The sequence below is a fragment of the Pelobates fuscus genome, chromosome 6 (genome assembly GCF_036172605.1).
Source record: "Pelobates fuscus isolate aPelFus1 chromosome 6, aPelFus1.pri, whole genome shotgun sequence".
Lineage (NCBI taxonomy): Eukaryota > Metazoa > Chordata > Amphibia > Anura > Pelobatidae > Pelobates > Pelobates fuscus.
Window position 1 is genome coordinate 163,924,500 of NC_086322.1, and position 21,425 is coordinate 163,945,924.

Genomic DNA, 21,425 nt, shown 5'->3' on the forward strand with positions numbered 1-21,425 from the left:
GCAAGGAGATCTGCAACCGGGACTAACCAACACTCATACAATCAGTAAAGTAAAGCATGGCGCAGGTTTACAGCGATACACCCCAGCGAACGCCTTGCCTACACCTGGCACGTTGCCATATCTGGACTGCAGGCTCTCTGGACACTGACTGCACCATGGGGCGATGACATACCCCGAACAGGCAAGGGTTGACAAGACACTTAGTCCCCCCTTCTCAGCAAATAACCATCATTGGGACTGCTGTTATTCTCTTTCTATTGTTACTTTCTTTCTTTGCTAATCTATAATTGTTTTTTTTTTTATCTCAGTGTAAGCACAGGCACCAGGATAGGCATGCAATGCAATTCTTATAGCAAGGTTGCCGCTCTCTAAAGTGCAACTTTTCTGGTCTAACGCTACTATTAGGAATTGTGCAGTTTATCTACCGCTACACATTTGTTCAACCATTACGGAATTCCCGCGCCTATCTTTGCGGTCTCCACAGCAGATAACCCGCTGCCCCTAGCGTACATCGTAAGTGTGCCCTATCAGTGCATACTTCACGCTTTCCCCTTATCATATGATAAGCATTATCAACTACCAGGTACCACCTGTTAACATAAAAAGTATAGCCTAGCTGTCTCAATGCGTAGTTGTTATAACTAACTAAACTATCAAAGCGAATTAACATATGAGGTTACTTGTCAACCGGCTTATATAAAAAAACAAACAAAAAAAAAAAACACGGGTACCCCCACACACCCAGCCTGTTTAACATGAGACGTTATCCTGTAATACACTACTGTTACACGTTTAAGCTAGATTACTTGCCTGAAACTCATTAGTTGTACTAAGCATGTTTTCATAACAACAAAAATCGATATAAAAAGCTGTGCACCTACCAATACCACTGTTTAACCTGTCTAATCCTATATATACTGTTGAAGCGTTGGACCCTAATATGTTATCATCCAAATCTAAAAATGTGCTGTATACTCCTATGCCACGTTATGTTATTACTGTTTATTACATTACTGCTTGGAACTGCTATTGTGGCTGACCGAGCCTATTGTTATATCACGCACAACAAAAATAAAGAAATTAAAAAAAAAAAAAAAAGATACTATTACTAACTTTTGAACCCCTGGTCTGATTCATGCCATTTTTTAATATGTTGTTCCCCTGAATGGATTGATTGCGGATATGTATTTTTATGTGAATGTGATGTATGGTTTTAAAGTTATAAATATTGGGTAAAAAGTATAGTTTAAACTGTATGAATAATGGGATTATGTGTCACACTAAGGGGAGGGGATGTGTGGGTTGCACCCGTGATGCTATTGGTTATTTTAGGCCTCCCCCTGGGTGTGGCCTGTATGTGTACAGTTGTAATAAAAGCCAGGCTGGATGTGCCAGTCCAGAGTTCCTGTTTTAACCCTCAAAGTGAAGTGTCGTCTCATTATTGGGGGAAGGATTTATTGCATGCTGTTCCAGTTTGACTGCTAGGAGTGCAAACCTATTTGTATGGTTCCTATTCAACTGTCTACAGCATTCAGAGGCTTGAGAGGATTTATATGCTTCTCAGATTCAGTGATTGTGGTGTCTGCCAGAGTGCTTGGAGTCCTCAGGAAACGCTAGGAGCATCCATCAACGGAGGGTACTCGGTCGGAGTACACGGAGCTCCGTTACAGTTTCAATGTCCATGAAGTCCCTTATTTTTCTAGGGGAACATCCGTGTTTTTATTTAAAAATGTTTAAAAAAAATTCTTTACCTAGTGTTTCAGTTTACTTTTTCCTTATTAAAGGAGCACTAAATTGTTGGTTTTCAACACTTTATAAAGCTTTCCTACGCTGTGAAATTTGACTCCTAGCTGAATGGTTGGCATGCACCAGTGCCCCTCAACCTTTTCTCATCCTAGACACACCAGAGCTCTCCCCAGAATCCTGCGTCACACCACAAGCAAACTTTATATTTGTGTATGTATATGTATGTGTGTGTGTGTGTGTGTGTAATGTATGTAACAAAGTACATACAAGAACAGTGTCACTTTGCCCCACAGAACATGGCACAGTATGTTTGCCCATTAAAAAAATTCCACGCTCATATCTCAAGCTGGCTTTAAATCATCTTGTGATGTACAAAAGGAACTAGGACCATTTGCATATCAGACCTATTCTACTTAAAAGGGCGTTCCAGACTCAAAATGCAGGCTGTGTCTTTTTGCACGAGCGATAAAGTAACCTCAGATAATCATTCAGCCTTGTTAGGCCTCTAGGCACAGTGAGCAAGTTGCAGAAATGTACAGATACACCAAAACGTGGATAAAACACACACTTAGTGGGCAATAGATAGAGGGAAAAAAAAAACTCCAAAACAATTACCCTTGTACTACAAGTACTGTAGATAAGGACTCCTCACAGTCCTCAAAATGATATGGAAAACAGACAATCTACAATACAATAATAACAGAGAAAAACATTATAAAGTGGAGAGTAAATGCAATAATCACACACAAACCAAAATTGATTGTAGGCGTATCATAAAAAAGGTAGAAACCTCAGGACTTGTGGAACATCTGGGCAAATATCGAGGGAAAGAAAAAATAATAATAGTGCAGAGTATCTCAGTCAAAATAGACACTTTAATATAAAGACACACTTACAAGATTGAAGTGAAAAACAGGCACATCATATAAAATAGGTTCAATCACAGGATCCCAACAAACCGGAACACCGGAGAAGGCAGCATCCAAAATAATAAATAAATAAAAACAAGTAAATAAAATAAAAACTCTGCACTTTGTTAAAGAGCCCTACACGTTTCGTTCAATAACTTGAACTTCCTCAGGGTCAAGTAAAACTCCTTGTAGGCATAAACGTCCATCAAGTACCAATCTTCTTTTAAACTCCTCTAATGTTGGCGCGCAATGTATCCGAGCCTATCGGCAGCATGCTTCCGGGTTCGTCACTCCTAATGCTTCCGTGTGACGTCACCGGAAATGCGGCTCTAGCCTCGCTTTCAAGCTAAAACCGGACATGGTGATATGTAGGCTTGCGTTCCACCGCTCATCATAAGAGCGAAAAGAGGCCATAATACATAAAAACATAAAGTAACATATCCAATATCAGTACAATATCCCAAATATTGGGTAATTACCACAGTTGTAATAACAAACCTTCATGTATATATTGTTATAAACCCTTAAATCAAAATAACAGAAAATATCCTAAAAATGAAATAAATCAACACTATTTAAATAAAGAGACGGCAGCAAAAAAAAATAAATATATAACATAATATCTTAAAGAAAGCAGATGTTTTTCTCTGTTATTATTGTATTGTAGATTGTCTGTTTTCCACAGTGAGCAAGTTCGCCATGTCTGGATTACGTTTTAAACTTGGAGAAAAAAAAACCACACTTTTTTTAACCCCTTCAGGACGGAGTCAATAGTGCACGTTCTGATCAAAACAAACCGTAAACAAAAACTGGAATTTGCGCTATATGTCTGTTCAACCGTAATTCCCCTCTTTCATATTATATGCACCCACACTTATTATATATCATTTTGTTCAGGATAAACAGGGCTTTAATCTATCATTAACTATTCATATATGGAATATAATTTATTATGAATAAAATAAAAAAAGTGTGAAAATAAGATTTTTTTTTTTAAATGTGCATTTCTGTCTGACATTTTAACTGTGAATGTCATAATACTGTTAGGTTTTACTGCAAAAAAATGCACATATTTGTAATCAGCGATGTCTCACGAGTACAACAGTACCCCCCATTAACAGGTTTTATGTTGTTTTGGAAAGTAACAGGGTCAAATATAGAACATTCCATTTTCAAATTGAAATTTTCCAGATTAGTAATGTTACCTTTTGAGACGGTGTGGTAGCCCAGGAATGAGAATTACCCCCATAATGGCATAGCATTTGAAAAAGCAGACAAGCCAAGGTATTGAAAGTGGGGTATGTTTAGTCTTTTTTAGTAGCCACTTAGTCACAAACACTGGCCAAAGTTAGCGTTCATATTTGTTTTTGTGTGGAAAAAAAGCAAAAAACAAATATTTGGCCAGTGTTTGTGACTAAGTGGCTACTAAGAAAGACTGGACATACCCCACTTGCAATACCTCGGGTTGTCTACTTTTGCAAATGGTATGCCATCATGGGGGTAATTCTCATTCCTGGGCTACCATACGCTCTCAAAGGCAACATAACCAATCTGGCAAATTTCAATGTGAAAAAAATGAAATGCAAGCCTTATATGTGACTCTCTAACTTTCCAAAACACCATAAAACCTGTACATGGGGAGTACTGTTATTCTCGGGAGACTTCACTAAACACAAATATTAGTGTTTTAAAACAGTAAAACATATTACAACAATAATATAGACCATAAAAGTGCCGCTCGCTTGTAAAAAATGCGAAAAAAGTCACTTTTACTTAAAATATCATCGTTGTAATACAATTTACCAGTTTGAAACACTAATATTTGAGTTCAGCGAAGTCTCCCGAGTAAAACAGTACCCTCTATGTACAGGTTTTATGGTGTCTTGGAGAGTTACAGGGTCAAATATAGTGCTTGCGAATTAAATTCTCTGCACTTTCTCCCTGTGTTGTCAGGCATGTCAATCAAATGTTAATCAAATCACATAATTACGTTAAAAGATTATTTAAATTCTACGTGTATACTAATGTAATCTTTTATGTAATTATATGTATTTATCTATATATATATATTTGCGGTTATTTGTATTTTATATTTAGATAGATATATATAGAATGTCATTCTAAGTGTATTTTGTTACATATATATATATATATATATATATATATATATTAATAACAAAATACAGTTAGAATGAAATTACATATGCATATATAATTTATATTAAATTTTGTTTCAATATTTTTTTTTTTTTTATAATTTTATTTATTTTAATTAAACGTATTTATATATAATATATATGTACATCTATTATATATATAGTATATACATATTATATATAACGTCATTCTAAGTGTATTTTAATATTAATATTAAAATACACTTTGTATGACGTTACATATATATAATATGTATATATATAAATATATTTAATTTATTTTCTATTTTATTTTATTTTTTTAATTCTTTATTTTAGCATAGACAGTTACAATGCAGTAATGGTTCACTTCATCGCTTACGCAGAAGCCTATTGGTAAAATGAAGTCATTTGCTAACTGTCTATTTTGCTGTTGTGATAAACATAAATAACATACATATTTACAAGAAAAGAGTGATATCGTGATGTTGGGACAAGTGCTGTGTGCGTCGTAGTGGTGTTTGAGGATGTGCGAGCGTTGCTCTGTTTATAGATTGTAATGTGTTTGGTATGATGCAAGTTGGACATTAGTAGTGCGGTAGACAGTACTTTTGGGTGCATACATACAGAGCGGTTACAGATGCGTGTGTTGTGCCCCATAGGCATATATTCACATTCTAACAGGGGACATCGGTTTGCAAGGGCATGACATGTCAACACAATGCACATTCTTATAGTAAGCTATAAAGTTCTGTGGTAAATATCTGCGGTGGTAGATAACAAGATGAGCTTGTAAGAAAAGTACTTGGTATGCAATTTAGTTAGCGTTATTTAAAATCTACACATTTTGGGCTGTCAGTAAAGTAGGGTGTCTGTAGGACGAACCGTCTAAGCCTAGGAGAACTTTAGGCAACTCCACATAAGAAAGAACATATTATACAAAAGCCTAGCTTTACGGGGCTAAGAAAAGTGAGTTAATGCAAAATGTAAACGTTGTGAGCATTCATATTCATTAATATCTCCCGTTACCTTGCCACCAGTTCATCCAAAGAGGTAGTGAATGAGTATGAATGATGTTATATGGTTAAGCGGTCATAATCTGGAATTTTAGTGAGTGTCGTGGTGAGTCACCGTTTGTGGGGCCTATGGCGATCCCTATTGGTGGGACTGTAGAGCGGCTTGTGTGCCACTAAGGTTCATGCCCTGGTGGGGCTCGCTAGTGACTCTTATGGAGTCATGATGCATACATGTGGGGTATGGCCGGCACCCCGGTAGCATAGGCTGGCCTCCCCAGTGGGATGAGTATAAGCCTATTGACTAATTGTGTGGGCGAGTGTCGTGGGGTTAAAGGAGACTGAGTGACAAGAACTGTTGGTCCCTGAGGGGTTAAGATAGACATTTTGGTGTCGTGCGGCATCGAGACAGGTAGTCACTATCGTTCCATTGGTAGGGCTCGTTGGAGTCTCTTGCGGGTTGAAGCGTAACAGAACCAAAAAGAGGAGAAAAAAAAAAAAACAAGGGGGTTGGGTTAACTGGAGAGTTTGTATCATCCACATGAGTCCTCCCTAATCCGCCGTGGTTTCGTGGAACTCTGGAGCCTCGATGATAATGTAGGCTGTGTGAGCACGAGAGTCTCTTTATGGGGGGTCCTCCCGCCCCATCTGGTGTGCATCTCCCGTAGGCCTGTTTCCTCTTTTCTGCTTTGTAGCGGTGTTCGCTGTGTTCTGGTCCCCCAGCGTGAGCTGCTCCGAGGGGGTCGGTGCTGGTATATTGAGTCCTTTTAAAAACTCTGTATGGTCTTCAGTGGCCGACAGGGTGTGTATTGCATACCCCTGCGATACCACCAAGGTTCCTGACAGCCCCCAGCGGTATTTTATGCCATGATCCCGGAGCGACCGGGTGATGGGTGCGAATTTACGCCATTCGAGAAGGACAGTGAAAGGCAGTTCTTCGTATATCAAGATCCTATTGTGTGCGATCACCAGATTAGGGTTTTGTCTAGATCGTGCCATGATAGCGGTTTTCACTGCAATGTCCCTTGAGACTACTATGATGTCGCGGGGTGCGTCCGCGGGTGCTGTGGGGGCCTTCCTGATCCTGAAGGCCGACACTAGTGGTGGCCATTCACCTTCTGTCCTGACTCCCAGTGCCTGCAGGACTTTATTGGCATACTCGAGTAAGGCTTTTTGGCCTATCGATTCTGGGGCCCCCCGGATTTTGAGATTTTTTCATCGGTGGCGCGTTTCTAGGGAGGTCACCGTGCGTGTAAGAAGTTGTACTTGGTGTGTGAGGGCAGTGACCCGGTAGTCGGTGTTAGTAATCTGTTTCCCCCTCTCCTCCTCTCGGGACTCTATTGCTCCCATGCGGCGATTCAGGCCTCCTATTTCCTCCTGGACTCCTGCGAGTTTCGCTTTCCACACCTCTCTCGGGTCCCGCAGGAGTTTTTTTTATGTCCCCCTTAGTGGATGGGGACTGATCGGAGTCGGATTCCGCTTTCTGGTGCACTCCGCTGTGGGTCTGATGAGTTTTTTATGTGTCTCATCCTCCCATGAAAGCTCCGAGTCACTTGAGCTGCGTGGCTCCAGAGGCGCCATGTCTGTTCGGGCTTGCTGCGGCGGCCTGCAGAAGGACAGCCTGATGTCTCAGTGTTTCTGACCCTCCGCTGGGGCCGTTATTCTGTGCTTTTTGCCCATCTCTCTCGGAGGGGTGTTCCAGGTGTCTAGAAGGTAGGTTTTTGAGCTCTGGCGTGATAAATAAAGTCAGATTTTGGGTCTCTGGAGCGGGAGCTCTGCAAGTATGCGACCGCTCAGTAGCTCAGCTAGCCACGCCCCCCCCCTTAATTTATTTTTAAACATTTTTTTTTTTTACACCTCCTACCAGCAGGGGGACTGTCTGATATTTCAAACCGTCCCCCTGCTGGCAGATCCATAGCCAGCTATAGGGGGCCATGTGATCGCTCTTGCGAGCGATCACATGGCCCCCGGGGGCCTCATTTGCCGGAAGGGGGCTGCCTGGGCTCTCAGGCAGCCCCCCAGAAGAGGATCGCGGCGGAGGTAAGTACAACTCACCTCCTGGGGCTGCAAGCCGTTGCGGCGTACCATGCCGTCGCAACGGCTTTAAAGCCCATTTAATGCGTGACGGCATGGTACGTCGTAACGGCGGGAAGGGGTTAATGAAATTTTGGTCTTTTAGTAGATAGTTTCTTAGTAGATAGTTCCCTAATCTTTGTGGGATTGCATTCATTGCATTTCATTTGTCCGAATGAGAATTCACAACTAAATAATGGCGATAGCTATATATTCCAACTGGGAAAAAAAAAATCGCTGTGTATTAAATCAGCACAGATTAACGTTTTGTTCCTACCAGGTCTTTATCAAGATCTCGATAAAGACCTAGTAGGGTTGAAACATTGATTTTTTTTTGCTGATTTAATATATGGAGTGATTTATTAAAAATCAGAGTGCTTCTTCTTTTCTTTTTCTTCATTGTTTATTGAGTGTCAAGTTATTAAACAATACGATTTTGCAAGAATGGTAACCTAACCAGACAGGAGTAGCGTACATAAATACAAAACCTTTTTTTTTTTTTCTCAATACTTTATTTTTGTGCGAAAGTCCTGTTACATCAAAAGCATACAATGTTCGTTGTATCTTGAGTATATGACACAGGCATTTACAGTATCTCTGACTTATTACAGGTAATCCTTCGTCCGCCAACATTGTCATGCATGCCATATAACAAAGACATTTAACTTTTTTGTTTTTCGCATAACTTAAATATCAAACCAGCAGTATGTGTCGAATGACAGACTATCTGCGCTTATGTGGTTGTTGTTACTTGTTGAACTTTGAACTTCAGTCGGGGGGTTGTGTCACCAATCCCTTATGATGCAGTCGTGGTCTGGCCAGGGGTGGTTATGTCGGTGACAAAATCTTTTTGAAAGACCATATTGTATAGTGATCAGAGGATTAGTCCTCATGACCACATTTTGTTTCTTCATCATCATGGCTTAGATTTATTTTTAACCTTCAATACAAAGAAAAATAAAACCTTGCAGGGGAAAGAGAGAAATAAGTGCGGTGGGAGAAGGGGAGGGGTACCGATATACCACCAAGGAGGCGTGAGTGAAGAGAGCCACCAATCTCCTAGAGGTAGACCCACCCCCCAACTTCCAGAGAGCCCACAAGTTCTGTGTGGACAAAAAGATTGCAAGGATCCCTCAGGGTCTGAAGAGTGAAGAACAAGTATTAGAATGTGACTGGTTATAATGGTCGGAATGTAATGTTAAAGTAGCAGAAATCTGATTCCTTATAATTATCTTATGGCTCTTTGGTCATAGTGCTATCAGAACTGTGTTTTATGTTTGGAATGTAGGACCAGTTATTATGACTATTGAGTTTAACACCTGTTTTGTTTTTTTCATTAGACAGAACTGTATTGAGTTCTCTGCAATATTCCTGATTGACCTTTGGACTGCGGGCTTGTTCTGCAACCAAGGTAAAATCTTAATTGTATATTAAATTTAAAATTGGGCAGTGTATTGTGGAACTTGATGCTATTAAACAACCTAACGTTAACAGTGCAAATATTTAAAAATAGTACATAAGGTTATGTATTCCTGCTGCATATACAGGTATGTCAAATATATCACAAATGTTTCATTGTCTTATTGATGCCATCCTGTTCCCCCCTCTCCCTCCTCCGTCCCTTGCTCTCTTTTTTCTTTCTGGCTTTTCACTGCATCAGTTCATTCATGATTGTTTGACCACTTTGTGTATGGCACTTAGATTTATTTATTTAAATTTTTTTTATGTATACCACATCTCTTACTTTTTCATCATGCCTACGTGTAATTCACATGTTCACAGGTATATATATGTTGGATACTATGTTTTCTTATTTTTGGGCCTCATGCTATCCCATAATGGCTATTTGTATAAACATACTCTGCATCCACTATAAAGACACTGCATTCACCACACACACTGTGTAACTTAATGGATGTGGGCATTTTTTGTTTGGTGTGTTTTTTTTTTTTGTTTTGTTGATGGGGTCGGGGGGCAGCATTGCATCCTTTGATATTGCCTTTGGCCGGCCCTGGACTAAGTGGCTACTAAAAAAGACTGGACATAGCCCATATTGAATATCCTGGGTTGTCTACTTTCAAAAAAAAATGTACATGTAAGGTGTGATTCAGAGATTTATAACAGATAACAGTGTTACAATGTCACTATTGATAAATTTTAAAAATATATACTTTAAAACCGCAATGTCCTTGTACTTATAGCCCTATTGATACCGGAGAAACTGACGGAAGCCAAGCACAGAGAGATGGACACAGGTTTCTTCAGGAAGGAAGAGATTCTTTATTGGATCACCGATCGGGACTCAGAGGGACTAGCGTCACCAAAATACAGCAAAGTCTGAGTACTGAATACATAGAGTACATTCCTTATATAGCACTGTAGCTCCTCCCACAATTAACTACACCCACACATACCCTTAACCTATTTAATAAATAGAGTCTAAACTCATCCATCCGGTCTAACCACGTGGCTCATCTGATACAAAGGAGAGGGACGCGTAATTCCAGTTCTTACATTCCTGCACCTGGTCAGTACAGTGATAACAGTATCTTAGCTACGTGTAATTAACTAACTGATACTACAAACACATATACATACATATGCCTTGTGGCAATCTTAGCCTGCTAAACTTGTATTTTACTGGAATTACATCACATTCCCCCCTTTGATGCCTCTGATATTTCACAATTACTTGAGGCATCACTTAACCTTGGTTTGCATATACCTCAGGTTACCATGAACCAGACCAGACTTATCTTATGATGTGAATCTTTTAACACTCATCTTCCTGCATTGGTTCTCCTTGATCTAGAGCCTTATACTTATATATCGCCATTATCTGTGCAGCAGCCTTCCTCTCTGCTATACTTCCTATCAGGCTTTGCACAGACCTAACTACTAAGGGTATAAGACACGGTAGGAGTAGACACAACAGTAAAATCAGTAGGACTCCACCTACCACTGCCTTAAGCCCTCCAAACCACTCATACCAGCTACCAAACCAACTACTTGGATTGTACCCTTTCCATACCTGAGTAGGCACATGCACTAGTTTAACCATATGGCTAGTAAGCTCAGCTATTGCTTGCCCTTCGTCATCTATTTGAAGACAGCAATTGCTCAGGTTAAACTTCCCACATACACCTCCCTCTACTGCCAAAAGGTAATCCAAGGCTAATCTATTTTGGTACACTGCTGTCCTCATCCTGGTATTATGCTTCGCTAGAAGATTGAGTGCTTGTGAGGTCTCATTAGTAATAATCTCAACCACCGCCTGTAATCTTATAATACGGTTGAGCATATAAATTGGGGTTCTATAACCAAAGGTACCATCTTCTGCCCACGTGGCTGGCCCATAATAATCTATGATACGCTGGGGAGGCCATTCATTATCTTCCCAGGTGCCTATCTCTAAGGGTCCCCTTTTCTTCCTATGATTCACATCATACACTTTAACACCTAAAGTCTCACCTGTTTCAATCGGTAACAAGAAGAAGGATGGTTTGAGCATACCCAACACACATGCCCCTTCCCAGTCCTGTGGCAACTCCGAATAGGCTTTCTTACCACAGATCCAGTACAAATTTGCTGGGGCTCTCCAGGTAGATGTGATGGATAAATCAAACCACACATCCTTTAAACTGGCATATCTAGCAAACGGGTTCGATGGTTCTGAGACATTTGAAGCCGACCACCAAGTTGTATTTTTAGTATCATCATCATAAGCTTTTTGCCCTAGACAAGTTAATTCTCCTACAGAAGTATTATACATTATTCCTTTCCTTGCTATGCAAACATAACCTATGATGGAGGTCTTTAATCTCCACTCAGATTTACCTCTAACACTCAAATGATAATCGGCTTGTGTAGATATTAGTTGGTCAACTGCCTCAGAACCGGACATTACCTCCTTTGCTTCCCAAGGCCATTGGTCTCCCATGTTAGTACCTCCACACACATAGCAGTTGGTAACATTAAGACTACCGGCAATACTTTCAGCTAGGTCAATGAACAGGTTTTTAGCGTTATGGGGGATCTTATTATCTATACTCATCTCTTCATAAAAGGAATGGTATACTTGATGAGTCTGGGAGGATACCGTATCAGTCTCTATTCCTATAAACAATAATGTCCCAGGATCTAAACCCGTCCCGTATATCTGAAACCCAAATAAATTTCCATACTTATCTAGGAACTTGTCGGGGTTATTAATAAGTATATGGACTGGGTTGCATTCCATAGACTTACAATAAGGGCTAGTCGGCAACTTAGTCACTATCATGTCTTTATCTACTGTCTGTCCCCAAGTCGCCCACCCCACACAAGACCAATATGGACAAAAGTTATAGTCTTTATTTGGGCATCTAGGACTCACATATTTATTTTTACTACTGGGACAAATATATTTATCATTAGACCCATACGTCCTCTCCCATCTAAGATCCCCACATACATTCCACGGTTTTCTACCACTTGATATCGCCTTACATGCATCAAATAGCAGAACACCCGAAGAATGTACGGATTCTAACACCGTCTTATTAATTAGGGTCCCCTGAGGATCTCCATTCCTGAGAGTCAACCAAATTGTACGAGGTTGATACTCTGGACTGAAGCACTTAGGTTCTCCTACTCCTAAATGGCACACACTATAGTCTATATTTAGGTATCTACATCTTGATACCTCTCCTTTACATTCGTATTGTGAATGCCAAATTAGGGTTTGGGAAATATGGTTACCTGTTCTCGTAGTCTTAATGCATACCTCACAGCTAGGAGTGTCGGTACCTCTACCTTCCTGAATATAAAAACACATATAAATAAACACAATCAAAAGCACATCTTTCGCCGTCATCCTCAGTCTTCGTCCGTGCGATGGAACCTCAGCTTCCAGGATGTGAGGGCTGCAGGGAATGGAGTTCTGCTCGTCTTCACAGGTGTCCCTTCGAGACTTTCCTGGCTTATACACTATGTGTTGGTAAGCGGACAGGCTTTATTATGGCCTTCTCACTCACACCTGTAACAATAAAATTTGTAATCCACAATAATTCCTCGTTACTCCGACTGAGTAGTGCGTTTCAACCGGATCTTGCAGGGATTCTCTGGATCTGCTGTAATTTGCCAAGAATCGACTGCTGCTGGTTTAACCCTGGAGTGATGTATCCACGGAGTTACTTCGGCTACTTTTATCGCTGTAGGGGTAGACAAAAGAACAACATAAGGACCTCTCCACTTGGGCCCTAACGGTACATTATTCCACTCTTTAATCCACACTTGGTCTCCTGGATGATAACTATGAACAGGGGGATAAATATTCACAGGTAATCTATCTTGTACCCATTTCTGTACCTCCTCCATAGTCTTACCCAACTCTACAACCTGCTGCCGGGTAATTCCTTCTCCCAACTGACTCAAGTCCCCCCTTAAGTTACCAAGTACGGGAGGTGGTCGCCCATACATGATTTCAAAAGGAGAGAGGCCCATCCTTCTGGTAGGGGTACTGCGGATTCGCAATAAAGCTATGGGTAAGAGAACGTTCCACTTAAGTTGGGTTTCCTGACACATTTTAGCCAACTGGTTCTTTATAGTTCTATTCATTCTCTCTACCTTACCAGAACTCTGGGGTCTATATGCAGTATGAAGCCTCCACTTTATACCAAGCATATGAGTCAGTTGTTGTAGGCACTGATGAACAAAAGCTGGACCATTGTCCGATCCTATAGAACAGGGTAGTCCATATCGGGGTATTATTTCTCGTAGCAGGAATCTTACAACTTCTCCTGCTTTCTCTGTACGAGTAGGACATGCTTCTACCCAGCCTGAATAGGTGCACACAATTACCAACAGGTAACGATGTCCACCCGATTTAGGCATTACTGTAAAGTCTATTTGTAGATCGGACATGGGGAGTCCCCCCATAAACTGGACTCCTGGTGGCTTTACTGGTCCTTGTCTTGCATTATTCTTAGCACACGTTACACATCTGCGTACAATGGCCTGAGTCAAGTTGGACAATCTTGGTATGTAGAAATGTTTCCTGAGAGATTCTTCAGTACTGTCTCTCCCAGAATGTGTCCCGTTGTGATAATTTTGGACAATTTCTACCGCTAGTGATGCTGGTATGACTATTCTTCCATCTTCTAGCTGATACCACTTGTTCTCCAAATACTTTCCCGGTTCAGTCTTTAACCACTCCTCTTCTTGAGCTGTATAAACTGGAGTCCATTGGGACAGTGGAGTTGGTATAAGAGCAGCTATATGCCCCACATACTCCTGTCTTCCTGATTCAGCAGCACGCTTAGCTGCACTATCTGCCATCCGATTTCCCTTGGTTACATCACCATCTCCTCTCAGATGCGCTCGACAATGTATGATACCGACTTCTTTCGGCTCCCACACTGCTTCCAATAGTTGTAGGATTTCAGCTGCGTACTTGATTTCTTTGCCTTCTGAATTCAGTAGTCCTCTTTCTTTATACAAAGCTCCGTGGGCATGAGTGGTTAAAAACGCATACTTAGAGTCCGTATAGATATTTACTCTTAAACCTTCAGCCAATTGTAACGCTCGTGTTAGTGCTATTAATTCTGCCTTTTGTGCTGATGTTCCTTTCGCCAGTGGCCGAGCTTCTATCACCTTGTCTATTGTTGTCACTGCATATCCTGCATAGCGGATCCCTTCTTTCACATAACTACTGCCGTCGGTGTAATATTGAACATCGGGGTTCTGGATGGGAAAATCACGAAGATCTGGTCTACTTGAAAATACTTCATCCATTACTTCCAAACAATCATGTTGACTTTCAGTAGGTTGCGGCAAAAGGGTAGCTGGATTTAAGGTGTTTACAGTCTCTAAATGCACTCTTGGGTTTTCACACAACATTGCTTGATACTTGGTCATACGGCTGTTACTAAACCAATGATTTCCTTTGTAATCCAACAACGTCTGTACTGCATGTGGGACTCGTACATAAAGTTCTTGACCCAGAGTGAGTTTATCGGCTTCAGCTACTAGCAGGGCGGCTGCAGCTACGGCTCTTAGACAAGGTGGAAGTCCGCTGGCCACTGCATCCAGTTGCTTAGACATGTAGGCAACAGGTCTTTGCCATGATCCCAAGTACTGTGTCAATACTCCCACAGCCATTCTTCTTTGCTCGTGTACATATAAGTAGAATGGTCGTGTGTGATCAGGTAGACCTAATGCTGGGGCACTCATCAAAGCCTTCTTCACATCTTCAAATGCCGTTTGCTGTTCTTGGGTCCATAAGAAGGGGTCGTGCTCTGTACCTTTGATGGCTGCGTACAGAGGTTTTGCCAGTATCGCATAGCTGGGAATCCATATCCTACAGAAGCCTGCTGCCCCCAAGAATTCTCGCACTTGTCTTCTATTCTTGGGTATTGGTATTTGGCAGACAGCTTCTTTTCTCTCTGGCCCCATAATCCTTTGACCTTCAGAGATATGGAATCCCAGATACTTGACAGTTGGCAAACACAACTGAGCCTTCTTCCTGGACACCTTGTATCCTGCCTTCCAGAGAATATGTAGTAGATCGTGCGTTGCTTGCTGACATTTTTCTTTTGTAACTGCTGCTATCAACAAGTCATCTACATATTGTAACAATACACATTCTCCTGGGATAGACTCGAAATCCAGTAGATCTTGACTTAGAGCTGAACCAAATAGGGTAGGTGAATTTTTAAACCCTTGGGGCAGTCTTGTCCAAGTCATTTGGCGTTTTGAGCCCGTTACAGCGTTCTCCCATTGGAAAGCGAAAATACATTGGCTTTCTGCGGCAATTCGGAGGCAAAAGAAGGCATCTTTGAGATCTAAGACTGTGAAGTAAGTAGCCCCGCCCGGAATTAAAGCAAGCAGGTTATATGGATTGGGTACAACTGGATGTATGCTAACAACCGCATCATTGACTGCTCTTAAGTCCTGTACAGGTCGATACTCATCTGTACCGGGCTTTTGAACAGGCAGCAATGGGGTGTTCCAGGGGGAAGTACAGAATTTTAGGATACCATACCGTATGAACTTATCCAGATAGGATTGGATGTTCTTCTTAGCCTTCTGCGGAATGTGATATTGTCTTAGGCTCACTGGATAAACCCCATGTTTCAGTTCAATTTTTATTGGTGGAATATTGCGGGCCAGTCCTGGTGGGTTGTTCTCTGCCCAAACTCCTGGTATGTTAAACAATGTCTCATCACTCCTAGGGTTTTGGCTAGTCAACACTGTATAAAGTCGCCACTCTTCTTCCTTTGGTACGGATAAAGTCATAATACCTGAAGGTCCATTAAACTTTAAGGATGTTGTTCCATTTGGTAGGAACGTAATCTGCGCTTGTAATTTTGATAGCATATCACGTCCCAGCAATTGGACTGGACATTCAGGCATATAAAGGAATTGGTGTTTTACTACGTGGCCTCCCAATGTACAGAGTCGACTTTTAAGAACCGGTTTTTCAGCACTTCTTCCAGTTGCTCCTATCACAGTAATAGTCCTTCCAGATGGAGGAGCAACTAGATTAGTCACCACTGAATGTTCAGCACCAGTGTCGATCATGAACGCACTCCTTTTCCCCCCTATTGATACATCGACCATAGGCTCCGCTCGACCAAGGGGGATGGAGCCCGGTCGGTATCAATAGTCCTCCATGACAGTGTCAGCCAATCCTACAAAGTCCCTACCTTCTCTATCGCGGGACCTTTGCGCTGCTGGAATATACCTGTCTTCCCTAACACTTCCTCTGTTCCCATTACTCCCTCTATAACCATTACTCCCTCCGGGGCCTCCTCTACCTCTCGCTCTACCTCTAAAGTTTCCGTAGCCTGCCCTGGGTTGGTCTCTCTCGTACTGCTCTCTTTGCGGACATTCGTTCCTCCAATGCCCTTCTTCCTTGCAATACGCGCATTGATCCCTACTCAAAGGCTCCCTACTCCATCTATTATTGCCTCTATCTGGGCCCCGTTTATCTACGCCTGCGATCGCTACCGCTAGCATATCAGCCTTTTTACGCATCTTGCGCTCTTCCTCTTTCTTACTTTCTGTATCCCTGTTCATATAGACCTTATTTGCTACCTCCATTAGTTGGGTGATGGACATACCTGCAAACCCTTCTAACTTTTGTAGCTTGCGCTTAATATCTCCGTATGCTTGGCTGACAAAGGCGGAGTTAACCATTCGGGAATTGTCTGCGTCTTCCGGATTAAAGGGGGTATACAAGCGGTATGCCTCCAATAATCGGTCATAAAAGACACTGGGCGCTTCATCGCTTTTCTGGATCACCTCAACTGTCTTCGACATGTTAATGGCTTTCTTTCCTCCGGCTTTCATGCCAGCAATTATAGCGTCTCTATAGGCTCTGAGTTGAACCATATCAGCACCATTTACGTTCCAATCGGGATCGGTGTTGGGATAGTGTGTCGCGGCCCATGCTGCTGGATTGGCTTGGTTCAAAGCACGGGCTCTATCCTCTAATGCTTTAATGGCTGCTTGATTTATTCTTGTCCTTTCCTCATTGTTAAATAAAGTCATTAGTAACTGCTGGCAATCAGCCCATGTCGGATTATGCGTCTGTACTATTGAGGTGAACAGATCAGTCATAGCTTGTGGTTTCTCAGTATACGAGGAATTATGGGTCTTCCAGTTTAAAAGATCGGTTGTGGTAAATGGGACATATACGAAGACTGGGTCAGCGTGTGCCATTTGACCTGCGGCATCGATATAAGCTGACCCGGGATTCAGACGAAGAGGCATCTGATAGTGCTTTAATTGTTGGGCACCAGTCAACTGTCGGGTTTGGATGGGGCTACGTAGAGAGGCGTCAGTCATGGGTTCCGGTCGGGGAGAGATAGGGTATGGGGATGTGGGAGGTCGGTTTTGGGAAAAGGTCGTAAATAAAACACTTCGAGCCGAGCTAGATGAAGCTTGACCGGAAGTCTGAAGTGGCGCCAAATCAGGATATTCGTTTCTAATGGGGGTGGATTCTGGTTCCGGAAGGGGAGATTTAGTACGAGGGGGGGTGGATCCTGTACTGGAGGAGGAAGCGGAAGTGGATGAGGGTAATGAGGGGAGGGGTGCAGGACTTCCTGCGTTTGCGTCACTTCTTCTTAACGGAAAGTAAGGGGGCGGCAAAGGGATCTCGGACTCAGGGGGCGTGTCCAAAATGGGCCTAACACCAGTCCTAGTGGACGAGCAAGTCCTAGCTACCATGAGGCGACACTGCTCCTCGTGGCATGTCTGGAGCCATTTTGGCGAGTCATTTACGGCCTGTCTCCAACAGTCAATATAAGGAAACTGGCCGTAAAGTTCAGGCCTACCCGATACAGCCACGTGTAAGCGCTGTACCAGAGTTGGATCCAAACTGCCACGTGGCGGCCATGCCGCAACCAAAGTAGGCCACTCCCTAGTACACAAAGTGACCAAACGTACAGGAGACATCTTTACCCCAAAATCACAAACTTTGAATCCCTTTTTAAAATTCTTAACCATACATCCTAAGGGATCCGGAATCGTTGACTGCGACGCACCCATACTTAACAATGGAACGTCGTCGACAACGAATACTATACACGCGTACTATTCAACAGTCACACCCGTTTCCTCTGGCAACAGCACCACGTGGTACGGTTACCAAGTGAAACGTACACAATAACAATAAACACTCAGGGAATTCCCGTACACACACAGCTGTTACACCAGTCACTATATAATCAATATTATGCCCTTTGGCGTAACTATACAGTCACCCACGCTATAATTCTCTATATACGAATTACCCGTCTATAACACACCCCAGTAACATCGTCTTTTACAAATAGCGGTTACAGTACGGTTAGCATAGGTCAAAGCACAAGTTAAGGTCACAATACAATTATTAGTGGTTATGGTGTTAAACATGCAATGGACGACAATGATTAGTACTTATTATATAATGTCAGTAAATATACAGGGTTATGGTACCGTGCACTATAATACAGCAACACACTATTAACACTCTCGCTAGACGGCTGAGCTCGCGCTATCTAACAAGATATACACTTTACTAAAACAATCGTTAACACATTTACAATTCCCAACTAAACTATTGGCCAGTACCTTGAATGGACTACCTAAAACTATATACACCCGTTTTGGTTAGCCACACTGCCCAATCACCACATATATAGCGAGCTAGAGAACCGAATTTACACAGGCGCCTCTTAGTCGCACTATCAAAAGTCTAGTGGGTTCCAAATTTACACGCCTTCCCACTTAGCCCAGATAGGATGAGAACTAGCGAACCGAATTTACACAGGCGCCGCTTAGTCTCCCGGTCCCTCCGACCTAGCGAACGTAATATACACCCTAGAACGCTAGTCTAGACAAGACACCGGTGTCCGGCTAGGGCTATTTACACCAGGACCCCGCCTGACTAACCAAATCAAACGGTCTGACTAAAGAGCGTTCGATCGAGCGGTGCGCCTTCGCTCCTTCCCTCCGACAGAGGGGGCAGATACACAGATTCAAAACCCCTTTGGGCCTACCGCACAATCGGTATACCCCTAGTGGGTCCTGCCGTCTAAAACAGCAGTTGTCTTACCTCCTCGTTCCTGAACCTGAGTTCACACTCATCGACGGGGACACCCCAGCACTTCTCACGTAGAGGCCGATGATCTCCTGGACAACAGACCAGTGGCGCCGAGACGAAGGGAGGTCCACGCAGAAGTTCAGGGGTGCAGCCGTAGAGAACGTGGGCAAAGATAGACCGTCTCACGCCTCTGCCTCTCAGCTACCGTTGAACGATGAGCTTCCCGGCCAATGCACCAAATGATACCGGAGAAACTGACGGAAGCCAAACACAGAGAGATGGACACAGGTTTCTTCAGGAAGGAAGAGATTCTTTATTGGATCACCGATCGGGACTCAGAGGGACTAGCGTCACCAAAATACAGCAAAGTCTGAGTACTGAATACATAGAGTACATTCCTTATATAGCACTGTAGCTCCTCCCACAATTAACTACACCCACACATACCCTTAACCTATTTAATAAATAGAGTCTAAACTCATCCATCCGGTCTAACCACGTGGCTCATCTGATACAAAGGAGAGGGACGCGTAATTCCAGTTCTTACATTCCTGCACCTGGTCAGTACAGTGATAACAGTATCTTAGCTACGTGTAATTAACTAACTGATACTACAAACACATATACATACATATGCCTTGTGGCAATCTTAGCCTGCTAAACTTGTATTTTACTGGAATTACATCACACTATAACTTTCCCAAAAAAGCAAAGAAGATGTTAACATTGGATATTTTAAAACTCAGGACAAAACTTAGAAACTATTTAGCATGGGTGTTTTTGGAGGGGCAAAGTTAGAAAAGGTGTGTTTTTTTTGTTTGTTTTTTTCACCATATTTTATAAAAATGTTTATAGTAAATTATATAATATGATGAAAATAATGGTATCTTTAGAAAGGCCATTTAATGGCGAGATAAACAATACATGTAATATGTGTGGGTACAATAAATGAGCAAGAGGGAAAATTACAGCTAAACACAAACACAGCAGAAATGTAAAAACAGCCCTGGTCCCAAACGGTAAGACAATTGAAAAGCAGTCTGATCATTGTGAGACTGGCTAGCATTCCTTTACTGAAAGGGTAATGTCCAACTCTGCTATCTTCTACTTTCTCATGGATTTAATTGCTGTGAATCTAAGGGTAGCAAGGTTATGCCATCATCTTATTTCCTGCAGTGACCAAGGGGTAACAGGGTGGACATGCACATACAGAGCATATGGATTTACTTGCCATCACCCTATTTCCTGCTGCATCCTAAATGAATAGATCAAGAGAACGGCAGGAGGCAGGAAAACTTGTCTACTTCAAGACCTAAGGTTCAGGAGACCCTTTCGATCTAAGGTCTCTCATTAACTTCCTTCCCGGACCAACGTATTTACACCAGGAAGAGAGTATGGTAGATCTCAATTTTGAGAAGTGGTCATGAAGTGAAAAGGTAAAAAGATGCTTTGTAAATTTCACGGCTTCTCTTCAGTTAGAGGGAGCTACTGTGAGAAATGTTAAAAGCGTCTAGAACACAAAGATTATGTTTCTAACAGGTGGATGGCATTATATTCTAGTTTACAGGATTCTTGAACATTCTTCATCATAAAGGTAGTATTCTTTGTGCACTGGATGAAGTCTATGGATTTGTAGGATTCTTATTCCCATGTATCTATTGCCCCACATCACCAAATGTTTCTCAGATTGCGTGGAAGGACACTTTTATCTGAAGTCACCTTGCTCCCTCCCAGTTCAGGGTATAGCTGGAAACACGGTTCAACGCGGTCCAAGGCACGGTACAGCTCTCTTCAGAAAGTGCAGTAAAAAAAGTAAAGGATGTTGACTGTCATATTACCTCAGCAAAGAGTTTTGATCCAAGTCCTTCACCATAGGTCTGATTAGATGGCACAAGGGAGGAGGTTAACTTTCCTATAGAAATCCCTTGAACAGTGATGACTATGAATACCATCCACTGGGGTTGAGGAACTTTTCTTC

At 42.1% G+C, this 21,425-nt stretch overlaps 1 protein-coding gene across 1 annotated transcript in view; it reads left to right on the forward strand.

Annotated features, from left to right (window-relative positions):
- Positions 1 to 21,425, forward strand: part of LOC134615541 (microsomal glutathione S-transferase 2-like) — a 107,401-nt gene that overhangs the window by 76,940 nt on the left and 9,036 nt on the right. Inside the window, exon 3 of the mRNA XM_063460079.1 lies at positions 9,219 to 9,289. Within this exon, the coding sequence (XP_063316149.1) occupies positions 9,219 to 9,289 (71 nt within the window). The remainder of the gene's footprint in view (positions 1 to 9,218; positions 9,290 to 21,425) is intronic.